This window comes from Podarcis melisellensis (genome assembly GCF_964234715.1).
Source record: "Podarcis melisellensis genome assembly, chromosome: 8".
Lineage (NCBI taxonomy): Eukaryota > Metazoa > Chordata > Lepidosauria > Squamata > Lacertidae > Podarcis > Podarcis melisellensis.
The window spans coordinates 3,305,130-3,325,834 of record NC_138540.1 but is presented as its reverse complement, the minus strand read 5'-3'; the positions used below and the strand labels follow the sequence as shown (position 1 = coordinate 3,325,834).

Sequence of the window (20,705 nt, the reverse complement as noted above, 5' to 3'; positions counted from 1 at the left end):
CATTCAATTGCTGGACTTCAGCACTCAGCATCCCAAACCATTGGCTATGTTGACTGAGGCTGATGGGAGCTGCAATCCACAACATTGGGAGGGCTTCAGGTTCTCTGTCCCTGGCCTAAAGCCTGGGTTCTGTGATACAACAACATCTTACGTTGCATTGTGCACTGCAGTGGAGTCAAGAATGGGAACCATGTAGGCCAAAGATGCTGGTGAGAGTAGAAGCTAAGTGGTTATTGGATGCAGATCCAGTCCCCTTCCAAACCATCAGGCAGATCTCCCCATGCCACCAGCTAACATGGAGGTGGGCAAGCAGGAAGCCTGGAAAGACTGTCTCTTTTGTCCAGGCTGGGCATCCTCTGCAAGGCTGACACAGGAGACGTATAAGATGCTGCCCCTACAGCAGCGGCTAATTAGCCCTTGAAAGATGGGATAGTTGCTTCTTTGCCATCCTAAGGATAAGGTCGGGTTTCCACATTTCCTTTCAGTTGAAAGATTGAAGGCAATGACATGCTCTTCACTTCTCCTTCTCCTTCTCCTCCTCCTCCCAAGATATTCAGACAGACTGGCCTCTGCAAGTCGCTTGGGAATCTCTTTCTCCTAGGCAGCTCAGGTTTTCTGAAATCCTCTTAATCCATGGCACTGACACCATCTCTGTAGTCTTTATCATCAGCCTTCCATAAAAGAGTTGCGGTGTATCTTCGTCCATTCTAAGTATCTCCTTTCCAGACTTCCTAGGGCTCTAGCAAGCGTCTGTAGGAGATAATTGGCACTATCTTATCGGGAAAGCAGTTTTTGGAGAGTGTTGAAGGTGGCACAAGAGAGGAGGGGTCATATGCTCCTACCACCATTATCTGTTAACAGCCTTTGTAGGGTTTTGTAGAGCTTGAAAACTCAGCAACAGCTTGTTTGACCAGAGATGATAGGGAGAGAAAGAACAAATGGGTACAACAACATGGGGAAGGATGCTTTAACCATACTACATATGATCCTGCCTTATTCTCATGCTGTAGTAGACTACTGGTCTACAGCTGAGTATTCTTGACTGGCAGTGATCAAAGAGTTCAGGCACAGGCTTTCTCCAGCCATGGATGCCACCTGAGATCCTTTTGGCTGGAGATGCCAGCAATTTAACCTGGTTTCTTTATAAAGACAAAGCTCAGACTGGGAATCTTGGGGTCTCTGTGCAGATGCCCCATGCGGTAAACTGCAGAACTGTACACTGCAGCATCTGTCACCGTGTCCTTCCATTTTCTCCAAATTCCCAGTGCATTAAAAACATGCTGCCCCACTGGCTCTGAACAGTCTCAGCAGCTTCTCATCACACATCCTTCCTTCTTTTTCCTCCCAACAGCTGTGCTAAGGCAGAATTTGACAGACTGGAATCCATCGGCAGCTGTGACAGCTGAAAGGCCAGCCTGCTAGGAAACGTTTCACCCCTTGGCAAAAATGGCTCCAGATCTGAAGTTTAAGGGAGAGGTTCTCTCCACCCATGTTCTGTATGAAGACAAGATGCAAAGGGAATCCTCTGCATGCAAGACTGGTGACCCATCTGTCGGTGCCCCCATACTGACTTCAAGAATTTCGGGGTGGTATACATGGTTCTAAGAACACAGGAAGAGCCAACTGGATCAGTCCAATGGCCCATCTAGTCCAGCATCCTTTTCTCTCAGTGGCCATCGAGATGCAGTGTTGGAAACTCAGATATATAACCAAATGGCACCTTAAATCTAGGGGGTTGGACTAGATGACCCTCAGGATATCTTCCATCACTACGATTATACGATTCTGTGACTACATTGCTTGACTATAGCCTGTTGTTACAACAATTCACTTGTCCCAGTATGCAAGAAGGAGAAACACACACAGTGGAAATAGAAATGGTATTTTGTTGTTGTTTAGTCGTTTAGTCGTGTCCGACTCTTCGTGACCCCATGGACCAGAGAACGCCAGGCACCTCTGTCCTCCACTGCCTCCCGCAGTTTGGTCAAACTCATGCTGGTAACCTCGAAAACACTATCCAACCATCTCGTCCTCTGCCGTCCCCTTCTCCTTCTGCCCTCCATCTTTCCCAACATCAGGGTCTTTTCCAGGTAGTCTTCTCTTCTCATGAGGTGGCCAAAGTACTGGAGCCTCAGCTTCACAATCTGTCCTTCCAGTGAGCACTCAGGGTTGATTTCCTTCAGTATGGAGAGGTTTGATCTTCTTGCAGTCCATGGGACTCTCAAGAGTCTCCTCCAGCACCATAATTCAAAAGCATCAATTCTTCGGCGATCAGCCTTCTTTATGGTCCAGCTCTCACTTCCATACATCACTACTGGGAAAACCATAGCTTTAACTATGCGAACCTTTGTTGGCAAGGTGATGTCTCTACTTCTCAAGATGCTGTCTAGGCCTGTCATTCCCCTTCTCCCAAGAAGCAGGCGTCTTTTAATTTCGTGGCTGCTGTCACCATCTGCAGTGATCATTGAGCCCAAGAAAGTAAAATCTCTCACTACCTCCATTTCTTCCCCTTCTATTTGCCAGGAGGTGATGGGACCAGTGGCCATGATCTTCGTTTTTTTGATGTTGAGCTTCAGACCATATTTTGCGCTCTCCTCTTTCACCCTCATTAAAAGGTCCTTTAATTCCTCCTCACTTTCTGCCATCAAGGTTGTGTCATCTGCATATCTGAGGTTGTTGATATTTCTTCTGGCAATCTTAATTCCGGCTAGGGATTCATCCAGCCCAGCCTTTCGCATGATGAATTCTGCATATAAGTTAAATAAGCAGGGAGACAAAATACAGCCTTGTCGTACTCCTTTCCCAATTTTGAACCAATCAGTTGTTCCATATCCAGTTGGTATTAACTTAATACCATTAACATAGTTAATGGTATTAACTATGGACTAAGGCAGAGGTTTTTAAACTGTGGTTTGTGAGTTCCATTTGGGTGGCCTGTGGAGAGGCTGCAGCACAGTCAAATAGATCTGTATTCAGCCCTGCACTTACTTTCCTTGATATGATGATGGAGGACTGCACCCAAGTCAGTTGCCCATTTAGCGCCTGGAAATCTCCACATAGTAACAACTGGACCCGCACCAGTAGCAAAACACACCTGGCACCTGGGAATTTCGAACACTTTCTAGATGCCTATGAGAAACTCACAAGCAGGATTGATTGATTGATTGATCTTTATTACGGCCATTGGCCCGTCACACGACAGTTTCCCATACCACCATAATGTACTTGAACCTCCAAATTTAAAACCGCCAAAACTTACCAAAAAAAAACAGACAAGAACCAAAGCAAAACAAAAACAAAAGACCAACATCATACATTACAACAAATTTGTAGCATAGACATCGCCCTCTGCTCATAAATTAATAGAAGACATCAATGGTGATATCACCTAATTACATCCTAAAACATAGATCATGGTTTAAAGGGATTATCCGAGCCACACAGGAGTCCGTTTCTCTTCTTTAGGGATAGGACGCTGATCAAGAATCTGGCAACCATGAGTGATCTTAGGGGGTCATCATCATTTAATAGATATCTCAGTTTGGCTTCAGTCGTATCATCGGCAATTCCCTTAAGATATTGAGCAAGAAACTTGCTCCTGGCCGATAAGTGAAAAGCACAATCAAGAATTATGTGATGCAACGATTCCGGTGCCCCACAATTACAATCACATAAGAGCGATATCTGTCCATTGGAGAATCTATTTCTCAGCACGTTCGATGGGAAGGTGTTGAATCTTGCCTTTACAAAGGCATATCTATGAGCTGAGGAAGTTAAAGAATTCAAATAGTTTGGGAGCCTTAAGAAACTCACAAGCAGGACATGAGCCTGCTCTCTCCAGCAAGTGGTATTCAGAGGCATTCAGGAGTGAGTGATAGTTTTAGCTGCTTCTCCTTATTTTATTCTCACAACAGCCCTATGAGGTTGGTTAGGCTGAAAGTGACAGGGTCCAAGATCACTCAACTCCTTTCATGGCAGATCAAGAATTTGAACTTGGCTCTCCCTGGTCAAAGTCCACCACGTGCTCGATCCAATACACCACGTATGCACATTATTCTGGAGAAGGCCAAGGTCATGGGAGTCTTTCTATGCAATTTTAGGGCCATATTTGTCCTTTTTCCACTTCTGGGTTTGGGCTGATGTGCGTATGTGAGGTTGTGCACATATTGAACACATGTAAATGAGTTCCCTGTATATGCATTTTAGCCACATTCCCCTAAGATATACATTCTTGTTCACATTATTTGGCTGGAGAATTGCATCACAAAATTCTGAGAATTGTGAATTTTCTGGATCACATATTCTTATAGAAAGTGCAATTGAGGTAGGTTTGCCTTTCTTTCCCATCTGCTGCGACAGCAGCAGCAGCAGCCTCTGAGTGTCAGGAGATTTGGGTCAACAATACAAAACAGTTAATAATAAAAAATAAAGTCCTTCTTCATATAATACCTCTTTAACTGACCAAGTTCCCTGGCAAAAGAAATGGTAAAGCCTTGTTGATGACCGAGCCATCCCTCCTATTAGGCCAACTTGTTTCTGGGCTCCACTGATTCAGACTGTGGGGAGAGAGCTCACATGAGGGGATGCTCCTCAATATCAACAAAATAAAATATCCACCTGTGTCAGAAGTTAGTATGTCAGGGAGGGACTGACATGCTCAGTTTCTGTCTGTGAAAGTCCCACTCCTTTCTGGCCATCGGTGGTGCTCACCTGATCTCTAAAGGGAACTCGTTCTCCAAAATGGGAGCCACCACAGAAAAGCAGACTAAAGGGGAAAGGGTTATGAGCCACGATGGCTGTGGTTGGAGGCAATAATGCTTCTGAGTGCCAAGTGCTAGAAACCACCGGAGAGGCGATTGCTCTGGTGCTCAGGTCACGCTTGTGAGCTTCCCACAGGCCGCTGTCAGAACAGGTTACTGGATTAGATCCAGCAGGACTTTTCTTATATCCTTATATCTTGGAGATAACCTTGTCTCAAGCTGTTTGGGGCTTCTTAAGGTCAAAACCAGCACTTTAAAACTTGGCTCGGTAGTGAATTGAAACAGAACAGCCCAGAAGTCCCTTTAGGGTCCCCTCAGGGAGAACCTTGCGCTCCGTGTGCTCAAAGGGTGAGGGAAGGCAGAGAGCCCTGCGGGGTTTTTGCGCCTTCCTGCCCCTCTGCCCTCTTCCCACCTTTCAAGGCCCTCGCCTCTCTCCTCCTTTGGTCCTGAAACTCAAGCATGACAACCATTTTAATGGAGGGCTATTTGGAGCCAGACTGGGCTCCCTGCCACCCTGACCTTCTGGACAGGCTAAATTTGCTCTTCTGCAAACAAGTCACTTTATTTATAGCTGCGATGACAGGTCTTCGGGGCAGCAAGTGTCTCTTGCCCAGTGGACATGTGCTCTTCGTCCCGCCCCAGAGGATGAGGGGCGCTGATTGGGCCCCAAGGTAATGAACTATGATGGACAGTAATCCTAGCTAAGGAGGCCGGGATTAGCTGGCTGTCATTGCTGGGAGACCCTCGTAACTCAAGCCAGCCGCCAGCTTGATTTATGAGGGGAGCTGGAATTGCTGAATCCTCTGCGCTGCTTGGTCCAGCGGGGGGCCAGAGCCTTGGCCGCTGCATAAATAAACCTGTAAAAGGTTATTCAAGCGCCCCTTGATATTGCCCCGCTGCAGGCAGTAAATATATCAGCTGCTGTCGTGTTACAGCTTCCTTGCATACCGTGGGCACCGCGTCCCCCCACGCGCCCCCGACTGGGATGGCCTCCCAAAGAAGGCGGCCAGCTGGGACAAAGGGGTACCTGGGTCAGACTCCGCTTGGCCTCCCGGGGGGGGGGGGTCTCGTGGAAATGGTAGCCTGGGGAAGCAAAGCGTTGCTTGCAGTGGGGTTTGGGGGGGAAGGAGGTGACGTTGGAGGTCCAATTCAGTCCAGGCCAGAACAAAACAGAGGAGGAAATGTGGCATTACTTGTCTTTTTTATTTATTTGAAAGATGCACCTATGACTTATCCCCACCCAGTTAGGCAGCCCTGTTGTGAGGTGAGGCATAATTTTAATATGTAACTTGTTTCTTTATGGATGTGACCAGCATAGTGTTTTCCTGAATGTGTCTGGTGTCAAATTGACAGACGTGCTATCCTTACGAATGTGAAAAGCAGGCATCTGTCAGCCCTTGAAGAACAGCATTGCAACAACAGGCATAGGGGTCAAATGGGGTTAATAGTTAATAAGTTAATAGGCAAGTGATTGGCCACTGTGAGAAAAAGATGCTGGGCTGGATGGACCACTAGCAGAGCTCTTCTTAGGTTCTCAACACATCCATCTTCGGAAATGAGCCTTTTCTTAGCCCTCAAACCACAACTCTCATTGGCTAGGGAAATGCCAATAGTTGCCGACTGCCTGTTTAGACATCCATTCCTCTTCACCAAAGTCAAGGTGAAAAGGTTCTCCAAGTGAGTTCTGGGGGGTGAAAACCACTCCCGTGTTCAAGTGTAACAAGAGTGTCACTTGTTCGCATTGCAAATAGCTCTAGTGACACAAAATCCATCATAAACAAGTCGGGGTGAAGGTGGTGGAATGGAGCAAAAAGGGATAAATTCTAGAAATGCAATGTGTCGGCTGTCATGTCTTGGGGCCCACAGATGTGCGAGACGTTAACGTAAAAAGGCTCATGTGGACAGAGCATGATGGCCGCTTACAGGTCTTTCTTTAATAATATATTCTTTATTGAGTTTCATTATTTATACAGTTAGTCCATACATTTTTCAATACATAATAAGCTACACACCATGAAATCAAAATAATTCAGCATCAGATAATACTGCTACACTAAGTCTTAAATTGTTTAGTGACGACTTCCCTCCACCTCATTGCGGCTCCTTACTTCTTCCTTATCTTTTTTACTGTGTCCTTTTTTCCTTTTAATTTGTTGGTCTTTCATAATATACAATATCTATCTATTGTTTACTTTGTGAAAATTAGTCAAGGCGTATCAAGGGTTTTGTTTGGGGAAAATGTTTTTCCAAATACACTCTGTAACAATCCCACTCATTTTTAAATTTTTGGTTTGGTTGGTTCCTTATTGTCTCTGTCATTTTTGCTAGTTCTAGGTATTCACATAATTTAATTTGCCATTCTTCCTTTGTGGGGGCTTTCTCTCCTTTCTTACTGCTGCTGCAGCATATAAGAAAACCCTCCTCTTATTATTTGGTACATCAGATGTCAGAATGGCTAGAAGAAAGGCTTCCGGCTTTTTCGCAAGTGTTTGTTTAAACATTTTTTTAAACTCATCATAGACAATACCCACCCCAAAATTATTATTTTCACAACCCCACCACATGTGGTACATTGTTCCCTCCATTTGCTTACACCTCCTGCATAAATTTGAGTTTGTTTTATATATTTTGTCCAATTTGCTGGGGGTCATGTACCATCCGTAGAGCAAGTGTGTAGCAAGCCGTAAATTTTAAATCTCTTTTCCATAATTTTCTTTGTAGGTTATCTAATTTCCCCCCATTTCCCCCTCTTTACTAAGATGGCCTCTAGGGGGATAACCTCCAGGGTGTTTTCGGTTCCAGTAGATTTTTGTACCTATCCCACACCGTGTATAATGATTTCTGTATTATATGATTTAGAAAATCCCTGTGTCCATCACCCAAATAGGCGTGCCACCCAAATCTGTTGTCCCATCCTTCCAGATCCAATAAATCAGTGTTCTGCAAGATCACCCACTCTTTTAGCCAGAAGAGGCAGGATGCTTTAAAACAGATCCTCAGGTCTGGTAACGCAAAACCCCCTCTATCTTTAATATCAGTTAGTAATTTGTGTTTAATTCGGGGTTTCTTCCTTTACCAAATGAATTTTGATAAGTCCCTCTGCCGGTCTACCTACAATAGGAATAATCTGGAACAGAAACATCATGTTTGGAAGGACATTCATTTTGATTGTCAAAATTCTCCTCCAAAACAAGAGGTTCGGCCTATTCCATATTTCCAAATCTTTTTTTATCTCTTTCTAGGTCCTACTATAATTATCATTAAATAAATTGATTTTTTTTTGCTGTAATCCAAATTCCCAGGTCTTTAGCTTTTTTTAGTTATTGTCAGATCAATTTTGTTGTAATGCTTGTTTTTCTTGGTCTCTCAAATTCTTTACCAACAATTTTGTTTTATCTTTGTTCAACTTAAATCCTGCCACCTGACCAAACTCCCTGCAGATCTTTCTTAGCATCCTGCTGGAAAAAAGCGGCAACATTTGAAGTCAGCTCACACTGTTCTTGCTAAGCTTAGTTTTCAGTGGTTTAGAGAATCTTGATGTCACAATCTTTCTTTTTTTTTTAATAAATTTTTTATTGATTTTTCAAACACATAATAAAAAACAAACACATCACAAAACAAAAACAAACACAACATTAAACATATATCGACTTCCCCATACCTCCCTTTCGCTGCATCCTTATTCCAAAATTCTTTAGCAACCCTTTAATCAGTTTATCTAATTAACTTCCTTTTCATTAAACTTCCTCAAATTTATTAGTTACAGCTGTAATTCTCTACTTCATACCCCTTGACATCCTAGCACTCCTCAATTTTACAACAATTTTTAAGATATATTTTAAATTTCTTCCAGTCCTCTTCCACCGTCTCTTTCCCCTGGTCGCGGATTCTGCCGGTCATCTCTGCCAGTCCCATGAAGTCTGTCACCTTTGTCTGCCATTCTTCCAGAGTAGGTAGTTCTTTGATGTCACAATCTTTCTATGCGACAATTGTGATGCCATCAAGGAGATCTCTCTTTCTAGATCAGCAACTCTTTTTCTTCAGTGCTTTTCAACAAGTTTCACTCTAGTAATATCAGGAAATATACACCAGGCACTTTAAGGCTGTGGCTATGTACTTTTTGGGGTCCAGGGGTGCTTTTGGAATTTTGAGAAGGTGACAAGGGCACCACTCACAAAATGGCTGCCACCAGGGGTGTGGCCTGACCCAAAATGGCTGCAATCCCCAGTAGAGTAGAAATAGGAAAGAGAGAAGGAAGACAACATGCTTCCCATGAGGAAAAAGCTATTCAATGATTATCGTTATTTTGTAACAAAAAATGTTCTAAAAAGTGTTCTTCTTTTCCAGATACTATCACATCGTGGTTGTTATCAAGGCGGCCCCTTGCTGTTTCACTGCATGATGCAAAGTGCAGGGGGTCACTCCAGTGGTGTGGGCGGCAAGGGCAGGGGTGTTGCAGTGGGCTCTTGCACTCTCCGCACCCTGCCCCCCTTCCCCTGACATGTGCACCCCCCCCCGTGCTTGTGGCCACCCTGGGTGCAGAGAACTCACGCTCCGCAGCTGGGAGGAAAGCTTGAAATCAGCACACACAAACCCATTTGCAACAATTGGAAAAGGTGATCATAATGACAATGAAAATGCCTCTGCAATGTCCCCCAAAACAACTTTGGAACACCCAGGAAAAGAGTAATCATTATGATTGCCATCCTCATTTTGATCCCTCTGCACTGGACTCCCCCAACCCGAACAACTAGGCAGAGCCGTCTTTCCCATAGGGTTTAGTGGTGCGTCGCGCCAGGGTGCCGGCTTCTCAGGGGTGACCTAGCGAGTGGGGGCAACCTCCTCTTTCCCTACACGCCCATCAGCTGCGCCCCGCCAACTATATGGCTGGTGGGTGTGCAGCTTCCTTCCCAAGCCTCCGCAGGAGGAGAGTGATCCCTGCAGAGGTTTAGGAAGCCTCTGGATCTGCTAAAGACAGCCCTGCTCCCGGTCCTTGTCCTCCTCCTGGTTCCTGACAAAAGGGAGCACACAGCCTTCCCGGGCTGCCTTCTCGGGTGCCCTGACGTCGGAGAGCATGTCCGCCAGCACGTTTTCCTGCTTGATCGCCGCCGCCACGCCGGGGATCGGGGTGGTGGGGGAGGTAGAGGACTTTGTCTACAGCCCCCTCCTTTGTTTTGGAGTTGCCGGGGGATCTTTGCACCACGGCGCCGGAGATGCTTAAGACAGCCCTGCAACTAGGAATAAACCTTGCAGAAACAAGAAAGGCTTGCCATATCCCACCCACCCCAATATTCCTCTGAGGCCCCTCTCAAGCAGCTGCTGGCTCCATCTGCCAACAGGCAGCAAAGCAAACAGAGCATTAATTGGAGGATTCCACACCCACATTTTCAAAACGTTTCTCAAGCAATAGCCTGCTGGCTGTGCCATGTGGGTAGCTGGCAGCAAAACGAGTAACGGGCAATTCCCACACTTCTTGCCCTCCTCCATCACGTACATTTCAAAACTTCTATCAAGGCTCATCCACAATTCACGTTGCTCTACATTTCCAGGCACAGCTCCAGGCTTCCCAGGTCATGTCTAAGCATTTTTATTTTGCCCCGTTGCTTTCCCCGTGAAAACCTGCTCTTTACTGCTAAATCAGAGCAAATGGCAGTCCGTTGAAAACACAATTTATCATCAGTAGTAAAGATTGAGTTTTTCTGGAGAAAGCAGTGGGGCAAAAAAGGGGGGAAGCACTTGGACAGGGACTGGGAAAGCGCAGACCTGTGCCTGGAAAGTGTGGGGCAAACAGTAAGTCCTCAGTTAGCTACCTCCGTATGGCTGGCAGGCAGCAAAACAAAATAAATAGAACAGGTGGATCAAATGACAAGAAAATACAGTAAGGCGGAATGCAGGAAAAGAGCACTGCAGGGGAGAGGGAAACAGCAGCTCCTTCGGACCCCAGGGACTTCTCTTGCCTGCTGCCCAGACAGGGTGCCTAGCAGTCACAGCTCAATCTTCACACATTGTCCAGAAATACCGACAGGATGGGAGCAGCCCAGCCAGCTCATTGCAAATGTAAATTTTTATTAAGTTTCCAAAATTTCTAAAATTAGATAATTACATAATAACTTTGTTTCATAGATTAACTTCCTACCCAAATGTCCACAGTGTTTTTCTTCAAACCCTTTTCTACTGCATTATATGGCAAACTCTTATCTATTACAAAAAAAAACCTTTAATACAATTATTTTATCATTGTTCTTCCACTGCTCATGTGTTGAATTCTGCCCATGATTTCATTTGGCTATAATGTTTTTCAAATAGTCCAAAAAAGGCCTCCAGCCTACTGTAAAAAGCTCATCATTTTGGTCTCTTAATTTTGCTGTCTGCTTTGCCATTTCCACATAGTCCATTACGTCTTTCCATTTCTATGCATATAGTATTCCAGCTGCTGTTGTCACATACATAAATAATTTGGTCATCGTCTTCAGAATATGTTTCCCTATTATCCCTATAAGAAAGGCTTCAAGTCTTTTGGGAATAATCCACTTAAACACCTTCATTTCATTATATATCATTTCCCAAAAGCCTTTAGCCTTTTTGCATGTCCACCACATATGAAAGAATGACCCTTCGGTCTGTTTATACTTCCAACATTTACTTGACACATTTTTATACGTTTTGGCCATTTGTTTGACATTAGGTACCACCTGCACATCATTTCCAAATAGTTTGGTTTTTTTAAAAGTATAACAGGCAGTAAATTGCATGTCCTTTTCCGATAACTTCTCCCATGAAACCATATCAATATTATGATCTAAATCTTTAGCCCATTGTATCATTGTTGACTTATCTAATTCATCTTTTTTTTCCAATCTAATAACATTTATATATTTTAGAAATTTCTTTACTCTCAGGCAGCCCCATTTCAAAGTCAGAGTTTCGTTCCACAAAACCATTTATCAAATCCTTCTTAAATAGCTCGTTTACTTGATGAAACTGGTTGGCTCATTTCAAATAAATTGCTTCCAAGGGCATTTTCTAACAGTGATTCTTGGAGGACTTATTTATTTAAAAACAACAACTCAGAGGCACCAATGAAGGCCTTCACAGGTAGCATGGCATCACAGTCACACGGTTGGTGACCCCCACTTCAAGGGCATTGGGAGCAGAGTGTGTCTCTTCTGAACAGTATTGATGCACTGGGCGCTTCCAGACTGCGGCTATTTGTGGGGCATGATTCAATCTAGTTTCCAGTTCATAAGTTTACTGTTCTAACTGTGATTCAGTTACATACAGGCAAATACAGGTTGTTCACTTAAAGGTGGTCCGGAGCTCTTGCACAACAACCAACCAGCTAAAGAAATTTGACATCTTGTGTTTTGGCAAACTTTATTCATTTAATTAATTTATGAATTGCTTCCTATGCAGAAGGGATTTCACAATATAATAAAGACATGTCTAAAGCATTTGCATATACAGTATACAAATAATTAAAAACCATTAAAAACCATTACCTATATAAAAACAGTGTATGTGAATATATACTATATATAATGTAGTCGCTGCCATACCAAAGGCACTATTCCAACAATGAGCAGAACAGACCTCCCGATAAAACAGTGTCTGCAGGATCCCATCTCCTGCAGAGAGCAGCGATCAGTTAGGTGTACAGTGGTACCTCATGTTACATACACTTCAGGTTACATACGCTACAGGTTACAGACTCCGCTAACCCAGAAATAGTGCTTCAGGTTAAGAACTTTGCTTCAGGATGAGAACAGAAATTGTGCTCCAGCGGTGCGGCGGCAGCAAGAGGCCCCATTAGCTAAAGTGGTGCTTCAGGTTAAGAACAGTTTCAGGTTAGGAACGGACCTCTGGAACAAATTAAGTACTTAACCCAAGGTACCACTGTATAAGGGAAGAGACTATCTTTTTGGTATTCTGGTCCCATGGTCCCAGGGCTTTTTACATCAATAGCTACCTTGGCATACCCATCATACTAAAAACTGAATTAGAAGATGGCACTTGCTGCAACAGAACAGTGCCTGCTGGATATCTCTTAGAATAATACTACCTGATAAAGCACTGGTGGAAAATTCTGGCAAAGGCAAAAAATCAAATAGAAATTGCTGCAGTTCACATGCTCATCTCTGGTCAGGGGAAAGATTTATACGATCTGAGGTGAAACCAGAGTATCTCTGGTCAGAGCATCTCTGGTCAGGGACACAAACAAGTAAGCAAATCCTTTTTGTATTTGTTCCCATCATTGTTCTTGTTTTTCAAGTTTGCAAATGAGGCATAATTAATAGATTTTAAAAAACCTTCTTTTGCTGTTTCCTTCATACTGAAATGACATACTATTTAGCAGAAACCAAACACAGGTCGGAATGGAAGTTGCTGCCTCCTTGCATCCCTAACTCACATCAGCCCAGCCAGCCAGGGTGGCTCCTCTTGACTGTCAATAGCTCTCTGGGGTCTTAGGCAGAGGAGACAGGTCTTTTCCACTGAAGGTGAGAAGCATAACTCTATGACTGAACTAGAATGTAGCCTGGTCTGGAATAAGGCAGCTTCACATCTAGCTCAGTATTGTCTATTATTCTAACTCAGGGTTGCCATATTTAATAAAGTAAAAACCAGGACACCCCAAAATTATTGAGCTTCTTTTAAGGAAACCACCTAAATTGTTGAGCCCAATGTTGTTTCGATTGACTTGCCTAAGATCCAGGAGAAAGCGCTGCCTTTCGGAAATCCCCCCCGGAAGTCAATTCCGCCCTTGAAATCCCAGTAACGTCCGGGAAGATCCAGACCTATGGCAGCCCTGTTCTAACTGGCAGCAGCAGCAGTCCAGGGCGTTCTGCTGAGGGCCTTTGTGCCACCTCTTACCTGATCCTTTTTTAAGCAGGAGATGCCAGAGACTGACCCTGGAACCCTTGCCTGGGCTCTGCTGCTGAGCTCTCAACCCTTCAGCTGTGGTCCCTCTGCTGCAGCTTGGTACATGCCTTTGGGCCTATCCACCAGAGGCAGAGATGGCCATAGCTGTCAACTTTTCCCTTTTCTTGCAAGGAATCCTATTCGGAATAAGGGAATTTCCCTTAAAAAAGGGGAACGTTGACAGCTATGGAGATAGCCCAGAGATGGCCATACCAGCTGGGGCAGATAGGAGTTGTAGTCCAAAACAGGTGAAGGCCACCAGGCTGGTCTAAACTCTCACTGGTGCCTTGTCTTCTTGCCAGAGGTGAGCAGGAGCAGTCCTGGTGGCCAAGGGACCCATGCAGAGCAGAGCAAGGGAAGCTGGACCTGCTTCCCTCTCCTTTTAAGGGCAGCTGTGACTGCTGGGGCAGATGTGACTTCACAGTCAGCCAAGTAATAATGGGGGTGAGCTACCAGTGCAGCAGGTAGCAGCAGCCAACAGGGCTGCACAAAGGCAGCGGGAGAGCTGGGGAAGGCCCAGGCTTTAAAGAACAAGAGTGACTTGAGTATGTTGTGCTGTGCCTGCAGAGAGGAGGAGAGGCATGGAGCAGCCCTGGCTTAAGATGCTCTGCCCCTTTAAGAGCTGTGCGCCTCCAGAGGTAGGAATGGAAGTGATGGAGAGGGGTGGGATTGGCCTATGTGACAGGCAGCTGGAGGCAAGCTACAAGGGTGGGCGGATGTGTAGAAACCTCTGGTGTTTGTGTAGCTGCAAGGCAGTCCGCTGTGCAAATGGGGTAAGAGCCACAACCATAGCTCCTTCCACTTTCGGTCTCTCCTGCCCAACCTACCAACTGGCATGCAGCCCTGGACTGATGACTACAGGCAGCTTGCTTCAACAAGAATCAAGATACATTATATAAAAAAGACAAATCCCACATTCAACACAGCTGCTAATGATAAAAGCCTACATTTGTAGTAACACAATTAAGCAGCAAATCTCTAAAAACTAAAATAAAAACAAAAGTGAATTATTTGCAAAATGAAAATATATCAGAATGCAGCAGATATATATATGGACCACACGACTATTACAAAAAAGTGCCCCCAGATGTAATATTACAAATCAGGAATTAAGTGCCACCCTCACTCCTCTGACAATTACACTCCCCTTGCTTCCATCACATAGTACCATCCACTCAATTCTCACTTTGGCAAAACACTCAAAACATTCAACAGCCCATCATCATGTCCAAATCCAAGTGAAAAGACAAAAAAAAAACATCTCTCACTTGCGATAACACAAACACCTTTTCCCCATCTGTTATCAAGGGAGATTAAACCCTTCCCCACCAAGAGACCCTCACCCTGGGGGTTGGGCTTCAGGCCCAGCCACCAACGCCCTTGAGTCTTGACCCTCACAGAACAATAATGGCGGAAGAACAATAAACTGAAAAGGACAAATCGTAGCAGGGATAGGAATAGTCTGCATACCATTTGGCTGGCAGTTACAGTGAGAACTTGGATGCACCACTGAGTTGGATGGCTTTAAAACAGGACTGGACAAATTCATGGAGGAGAAGGTCACAGGGGCCACTAGCCGGGATGCCTCTGCTCTGCCTCCATGGCTGGAAGCAGAAATGCTTCTGAATACCAGTTTCTGGAAACACGAAGGGAAAGTGCTCTTGTGCTCACGTCTGGCTGTGAAGGTTTCTCACAGGCAACTGACTGGCCACTATGAGAACGGGATGCTGGACTGAACCAGGCTCTTCTTGTGTCCTTAACTTGCTCTTTTACTTCTTTTGCTGACTTTCACCATTGCTATCACCAGTGCTTTTTTCTTGGGGGATATCCCTAAACATTTTGTGAATCTAAGTTTGGCCTCATTGAGCGGCAGTTTTTCAATATGAGTGGGAAAATGAGAGTACACCTAAACATTTTTTAAGGAAAAAAGCACTGGCTGCCACGGGCAAAAATGTGAAAGCTACCTATTGCCACATTCTGAGCTGATTGACATGTGTTCTGGTATTGTTTTGGGGGGGGAAGTGCTTGGCTCAGTGGTGGTCTGCTGGCTGAGCCCCTTTGGCTCACACCTCTGTGCAAGCAGGTCTCAGGTAATAAGTACCTGAAGGGTGGGAAGAGCAGAAACATCCCAGATGTTTCCTATCCAGCTCCACCCCACCAACCCCAGTTCCTTCCCACTCCCCACAGTTACCAATACCAGGAGGGGGAAATGTACAAAATGGTAATCACTTAGCAAATAAGCTATGTTTACAATTCAATTGATATGATTTATACTGATTGCAGGATTCAGTTTTTTCTCCAGGGCAGAATTCATGCAGCCTTGCTGAGAAATCTTCCTTGTCAACAGTTTGGATCCTTTTCTCTCTCATGTTTTTCTCCAGGGACATCTGCTTTAGAGATGGCCTTGGGCCCCCTCATCTTCCTGGCTGTGCTAGCTCTAGTTCATCACCCCCTGATGGTCAGTGACCACACAGACTCGGCCACACTGGACCGGCTCCAGGAGCATGAGAAGCTGATGAAAACAGAAATGGGACGCCTGCAGACAGAATTTGACCAGAAGGGCTGGAGCTGGGACCCAAGGCAGAGCCGGGAGGATTGGGTGACAACCGATCCGGCAGCAGAGGATGGAACCTGGGATGGGTGGCACTACGTAGGGCTGGTCATTCTCATCCTGTTTGGGTGCTGCAGACACACCATAGAGAAGGAACCCAGTTATGACTCCAGCACAGACAGCTCCAGCACCACCACCAATGAAGAAGACTATGACGACACTGACATGGAACCCGAATATGACGAATCCAAGCAAAAAATGCTGGAGACCTTCTATGACCAGCACGTTGACCTGGAAACCAGTGATCTGACCAGCATGTGTGCTTTTGTGGAGACCTTTGTGAATGACTTGCTGGAGGCTTGTCGCGGAGCCCTTCCCTACCAGAACACCCTCCCAGTGCTGGAGAATTGCATTGGGGTGGACAGTGCCTTTGAAGGATGGCACACACAGAAGCCTTCCAAAGCTTTCCGCGTTCTTGTGCCCGTACTGCCACCCAAGGGGCACTCTTTCCACATTGAAACTAGTGAATCTGAGGGTGCCCCAAGCACACACGGACACATCTTGGTGGAGCCAGAATGTGTGTGCAAGAGAGAGAGGCTCCTGGGGGACGTGGTGTGTTTCCTTCACCATCCAGAACAAGAACTGAGCAGTGACAAGCAAGGAACCTTCCTTATCCACGTTTTGTGTACCAGCTTCCACTTGGATGTGGAGAAAATCACCCGCTGGTTCCAAGGCCTGGTGGACAAGGCCTGGCCCAGTATTCAGCCCAAGTACAACCTTGACCTTGTGCCTCAGCCTTCTAATTCAACATGTCGACTGAAATTGGCATTCCGGTCAGGCAGGTCGATCTCTGTTGACATCATACTCGGGGTACAGCAAGGAGACTCCTTGGTCTTCCTGGCCACCCAGCCTGCCGAGATGGATCGTTTGACTGGCACTGTGTGGCAGAAGTCTTTTGCTGTCCAGGAGTTGCTCTTTTTTAAGTGGGTGAGCCAGCGAGTCCCAGAGGAGAGCTGCCACCTGAAATGTCTCCAGATCATAATCTATTTCAAAGAGTCCAGCCCATCAGAGGGGAGGAACATGGTGCTCACCAACTATCACTACAAGACTTGCCTGATGCATCTCTTGCTCTTTCAGCCCCCGTTGGACTGGGGCCCTGAGAGCTCTGCACGAAGACTTCAGGACATCCTCTTGTATATGCACACTGCCCTGCAGGAGGTATATCTTCAGCATTTCCTTATTGGTAACATCTCCTTGCCTATCCAGATCCCTATGCCTAAGGCCCTCCGGAGTGCGACACCCATAAATCTTTTCAGGCACTTGGCAGAGGACCCAAACCTTCATACCAAGGCAATGAAGGAGTTTGCAGAGGTTGTACAACCAGTGAGGGCTCTGCTGACAGGGTACCGACAGTAGCAAAAGTCAGCTCTGTTAGAAAGACCAGCCTTTTTTGGCTCTTCATAGATCCACATACCCTAACAGGGTTGGAAAGGCAGAGGGCTGTGGCCAGCAATGAAACAAAGCTGGCTTAGATGTGTAGGAGCATCACTGATCCTGGGATGGTGCCATGTGGGTATCGTCACAATGTTCCCATGCTCCACATTGATCTGGTAAAAGGCAGGTGAGGCTGCAAAAGGGCCCATCAAACCATGCTGGTTTACATTCTTAGTGCCAACTACTCTTCTGTATTTTTATATGCTCCAGTTCCAAACGAATTTGCTATATTAAACTTGAAATAAAGGTTCCAGCAAACTGTGTTCTTAAATGCCTGTCATGCCTCCAATGAAGCCACTGTGTTTCACTGCTTCTCTAGGTCTACCTTTAGAAAACCCATAAACTAACCACAGGCATCTGATGGCCACAGGGCTGCATTTGCAACTTCCCCAGCTGTTTCTTCAATGGAACATGAGATGGAAGGAGGGGTCACTAATCTGTCTTTGGTCTGAAAACAAAAGAAGTGTGTCAATCCCTAACTATGGCAGCACTGTCACACTGTGTGCAGGGGCCGTATGCAACACACCTGGTGCCCGTGGCAGAAAATCCAAAGAAATTGATTAACATGGGGCACAGCACGCTGTTTGAACAGGGGTGGGTAGTTACTCACCATCCATATACTGCTGGGCTCCCATCAGCTCCAACCAGCATGGCCAAGGGCTGATGGGAGTTGTAGTCCAGCAACACCTGGGGGACCACAGGCTTCCTACCACTGAGTTAGAAAGCTGTCCTGCACATGCTTCATTCAAATGAATGGGAACCACCAGAGATTTTTTATTCTCTTCAAAATAAGAACTGCACAATGTATCCCTGCAAAGGTTTCTAAGGACAGCAGTCTACCATGGATTCAAGGCTGGTTATGCAAGCAATTTTTGAACAGCAGCCACACAATGCCCTCTTCAGAATGCCATCCTATATTATTAAAAAACAAAGAGCTGTGGAAATGGTGGATGTGGATTAAACTGGGAGTGTGGTGGATACGAGGTGGCATTTGGATGAGGATGTGTAGAGGCAGTGAAAAGCTTGCATGCATGAAGAGCAGGGATTCCTAAATAAACTGTGCAGGAGCATCCAGGCACTTGTCCAGGCTTCAGGTTTCCTTCAGAATGAGGCACAGCCAGTGCTTTTTTCTGGGGGGACGCAGGGATATGCATACCCCCAAACATTTTGTGAAGCTAAGTATGGCCTCATTGTGGGGCAGTATTTCAATATGAGTAGGTAAATGAGTACCCAAAAAAAATTATAGAAAAAAAGCACTGGGCCCAGCAAAGGCTGAGGTGTCTTTAGGATTTATGGTTTATTTACAAATATATACCACCTAGGCGCTGTGGGTAAAACCTCAGTGCCTAGGACTTGCCGATCGCATGGTCGGCGGTTCGAATCCCCACGGCGGGGTGAGCTCCCGTCTTTTGGTCCCAGCTCCTGCCCACCTAGCAGTTTGAAAGCACCCCTAAGTGCAATTAGATAAATAGGTACTGTTTTATAGCGGGAAGGTAAACGGCGTTTCCATGTGCTGTGCTGGTGCTGGCTCGCCAGAGCAGCTTCGTCACGCTGGCCACGTGACCCAGAAGTGTCTCCGGACAGCGCTGGCCCCCCGGCCTCTTAAGTGAGATGGGCGCACAACCCTAGAGTCGGACACGACTGGCCCGTACGGGCAGGGGTACCTTTACCTTTTTTAAGCCTACAATGGAGGAGTTCACAGCATTAGCACTCTAAGAGACCTTGCTTTCTCCCATAGTTGCAATCTTCAAACAGAAATCAAACATCGCTCTGTCTCTCTGGCTTCCCAGCCTGTCCCTTCCACTTCCAGCTTCTACCTCACATCACTCCACTTCACTCTCTGCTCTTGCCTTTGCCTTTCTAAGTACCAGCAAGTTTGAGGGAGGCCAAACCCATTTTCTGTCTGATCCACTTCCCATTACCTAGGACAGAGTTTCAAAGGGTGTGGCAGGAGAGGATGCCAAGTGTGGTGGGAAGATTGAAGGACAACCAAAGAAACATTTACACATTTCAGTATGGAATAGTATAGTATAGTATCAAAATATATGCTTTTATTTGCAGAATATGGATAAATATCTTATCTAAATGAGACCAAAAGCATCAAGTGTGTGCGAATGACTCATGTTTTTATGTAGCTTTGTTTTATACTTTATGGATGTCACTTGATCATATTATAAAGTAGTTGTATTCTATTTTAGAAACCAAACACAGCTAGGAAAGGTTTCTTTTTGTTTTGCAATGTATTATCAATAAAAAATTCAGTGTGGTGCTAGCAAATTTTTATTCTCAAACTATACCCCAGAGGACGTTTGAGAACCACAGACTTAGGCTGTCATCTCACCAGGAAGCTAGTCTGGCTATTTGAAACCTCACTTATATTTTATAAGGGTTAGAAGGGTTTCGGCACACATCCTACTCCCATCCCCCCAAGTTATAACAATCTCAATAGGTTCAGATGCCTTGCAAGCAGTTTGAGGGTGGGCTACTTAAGCCAGCCAAGAATTGTGGAGCCCTGTCTTTTTGTAAACTGCTTTGAGATTTATTATTATTATTATTTACAACCAAGCAGTGGGTGCATTTTATGAAATAGATAAAAATATGTTAAAAGCGGCAACTCCATTTCATATTAAAAGTGTAGCAGATTAAAAACAACACAATCCAAAACAAATTACTCTTAATTCTTTCCTTGATATGAATGCACACAAGAAGGAATGCCTTTTTTAAAATAGTGCTTGCTGCTATGCTACGCATCCATCACCTTTCTGCTACAGAACTATTGTGTCACTCAGATATGCCAAATTAGGTATTTATGCATTTATGTCCCATCTTTCCTCCAAAGAGCTGAAGGTGCTGCACCACGTTCTCCCAACAAACCTGTCAGGGAGCTTATTAAGGCTGAGATGTGACTGGCTCACAATTACCAGTGAGTTTCATGTCAGAGCAGGGATTTGAACCCGGGTCCCCCAGGACCTAGCCCCAAATTC

At 45.3% G+C, this 20,705-nt stretch overlaps 1 protein-coding gene across 1 annotated transcript; it reads left to right on the top strand.

Annotated features, from left to right (window-relative positions):
- Window positions 1-14,151: 14,151 nt before the first annotated feature.
- ITPRIPL1 (ITPRIP like 1) lies at window positions 14,152-17,992 on the top strand. Its single transcript, XM_081921319.1, has 2 exons — window positions 14,152-14,314; window positions 16,058-17,992. The coding sequence occupies exon 2, from the start codon at window positions 16,075-16,077 to the stop codon at window positions 17,641-17,643; it is 1,569 nt and encodes a 522-aa protein (XP_081777445.1). The 5' UTR covers window positions 14,152-14,314; window positions 16,058-16,074; the 3' UTR covers window positions 17,644-17,992.
- The last annotated feature ends 2,713 nt before the right edge of the window (window positions 17,993-20,705 follow it).

What these genes read in the sequence shown, in the direction of transcription:
- ITPRIPL1 (XM_081921319.1), top strand. Translation starts at nt 16,075, where the DNA reads ATGGCCTTGGGCCCCCTCATCTTCCTGGCTGTGCTAGCTCTAGTTCAT.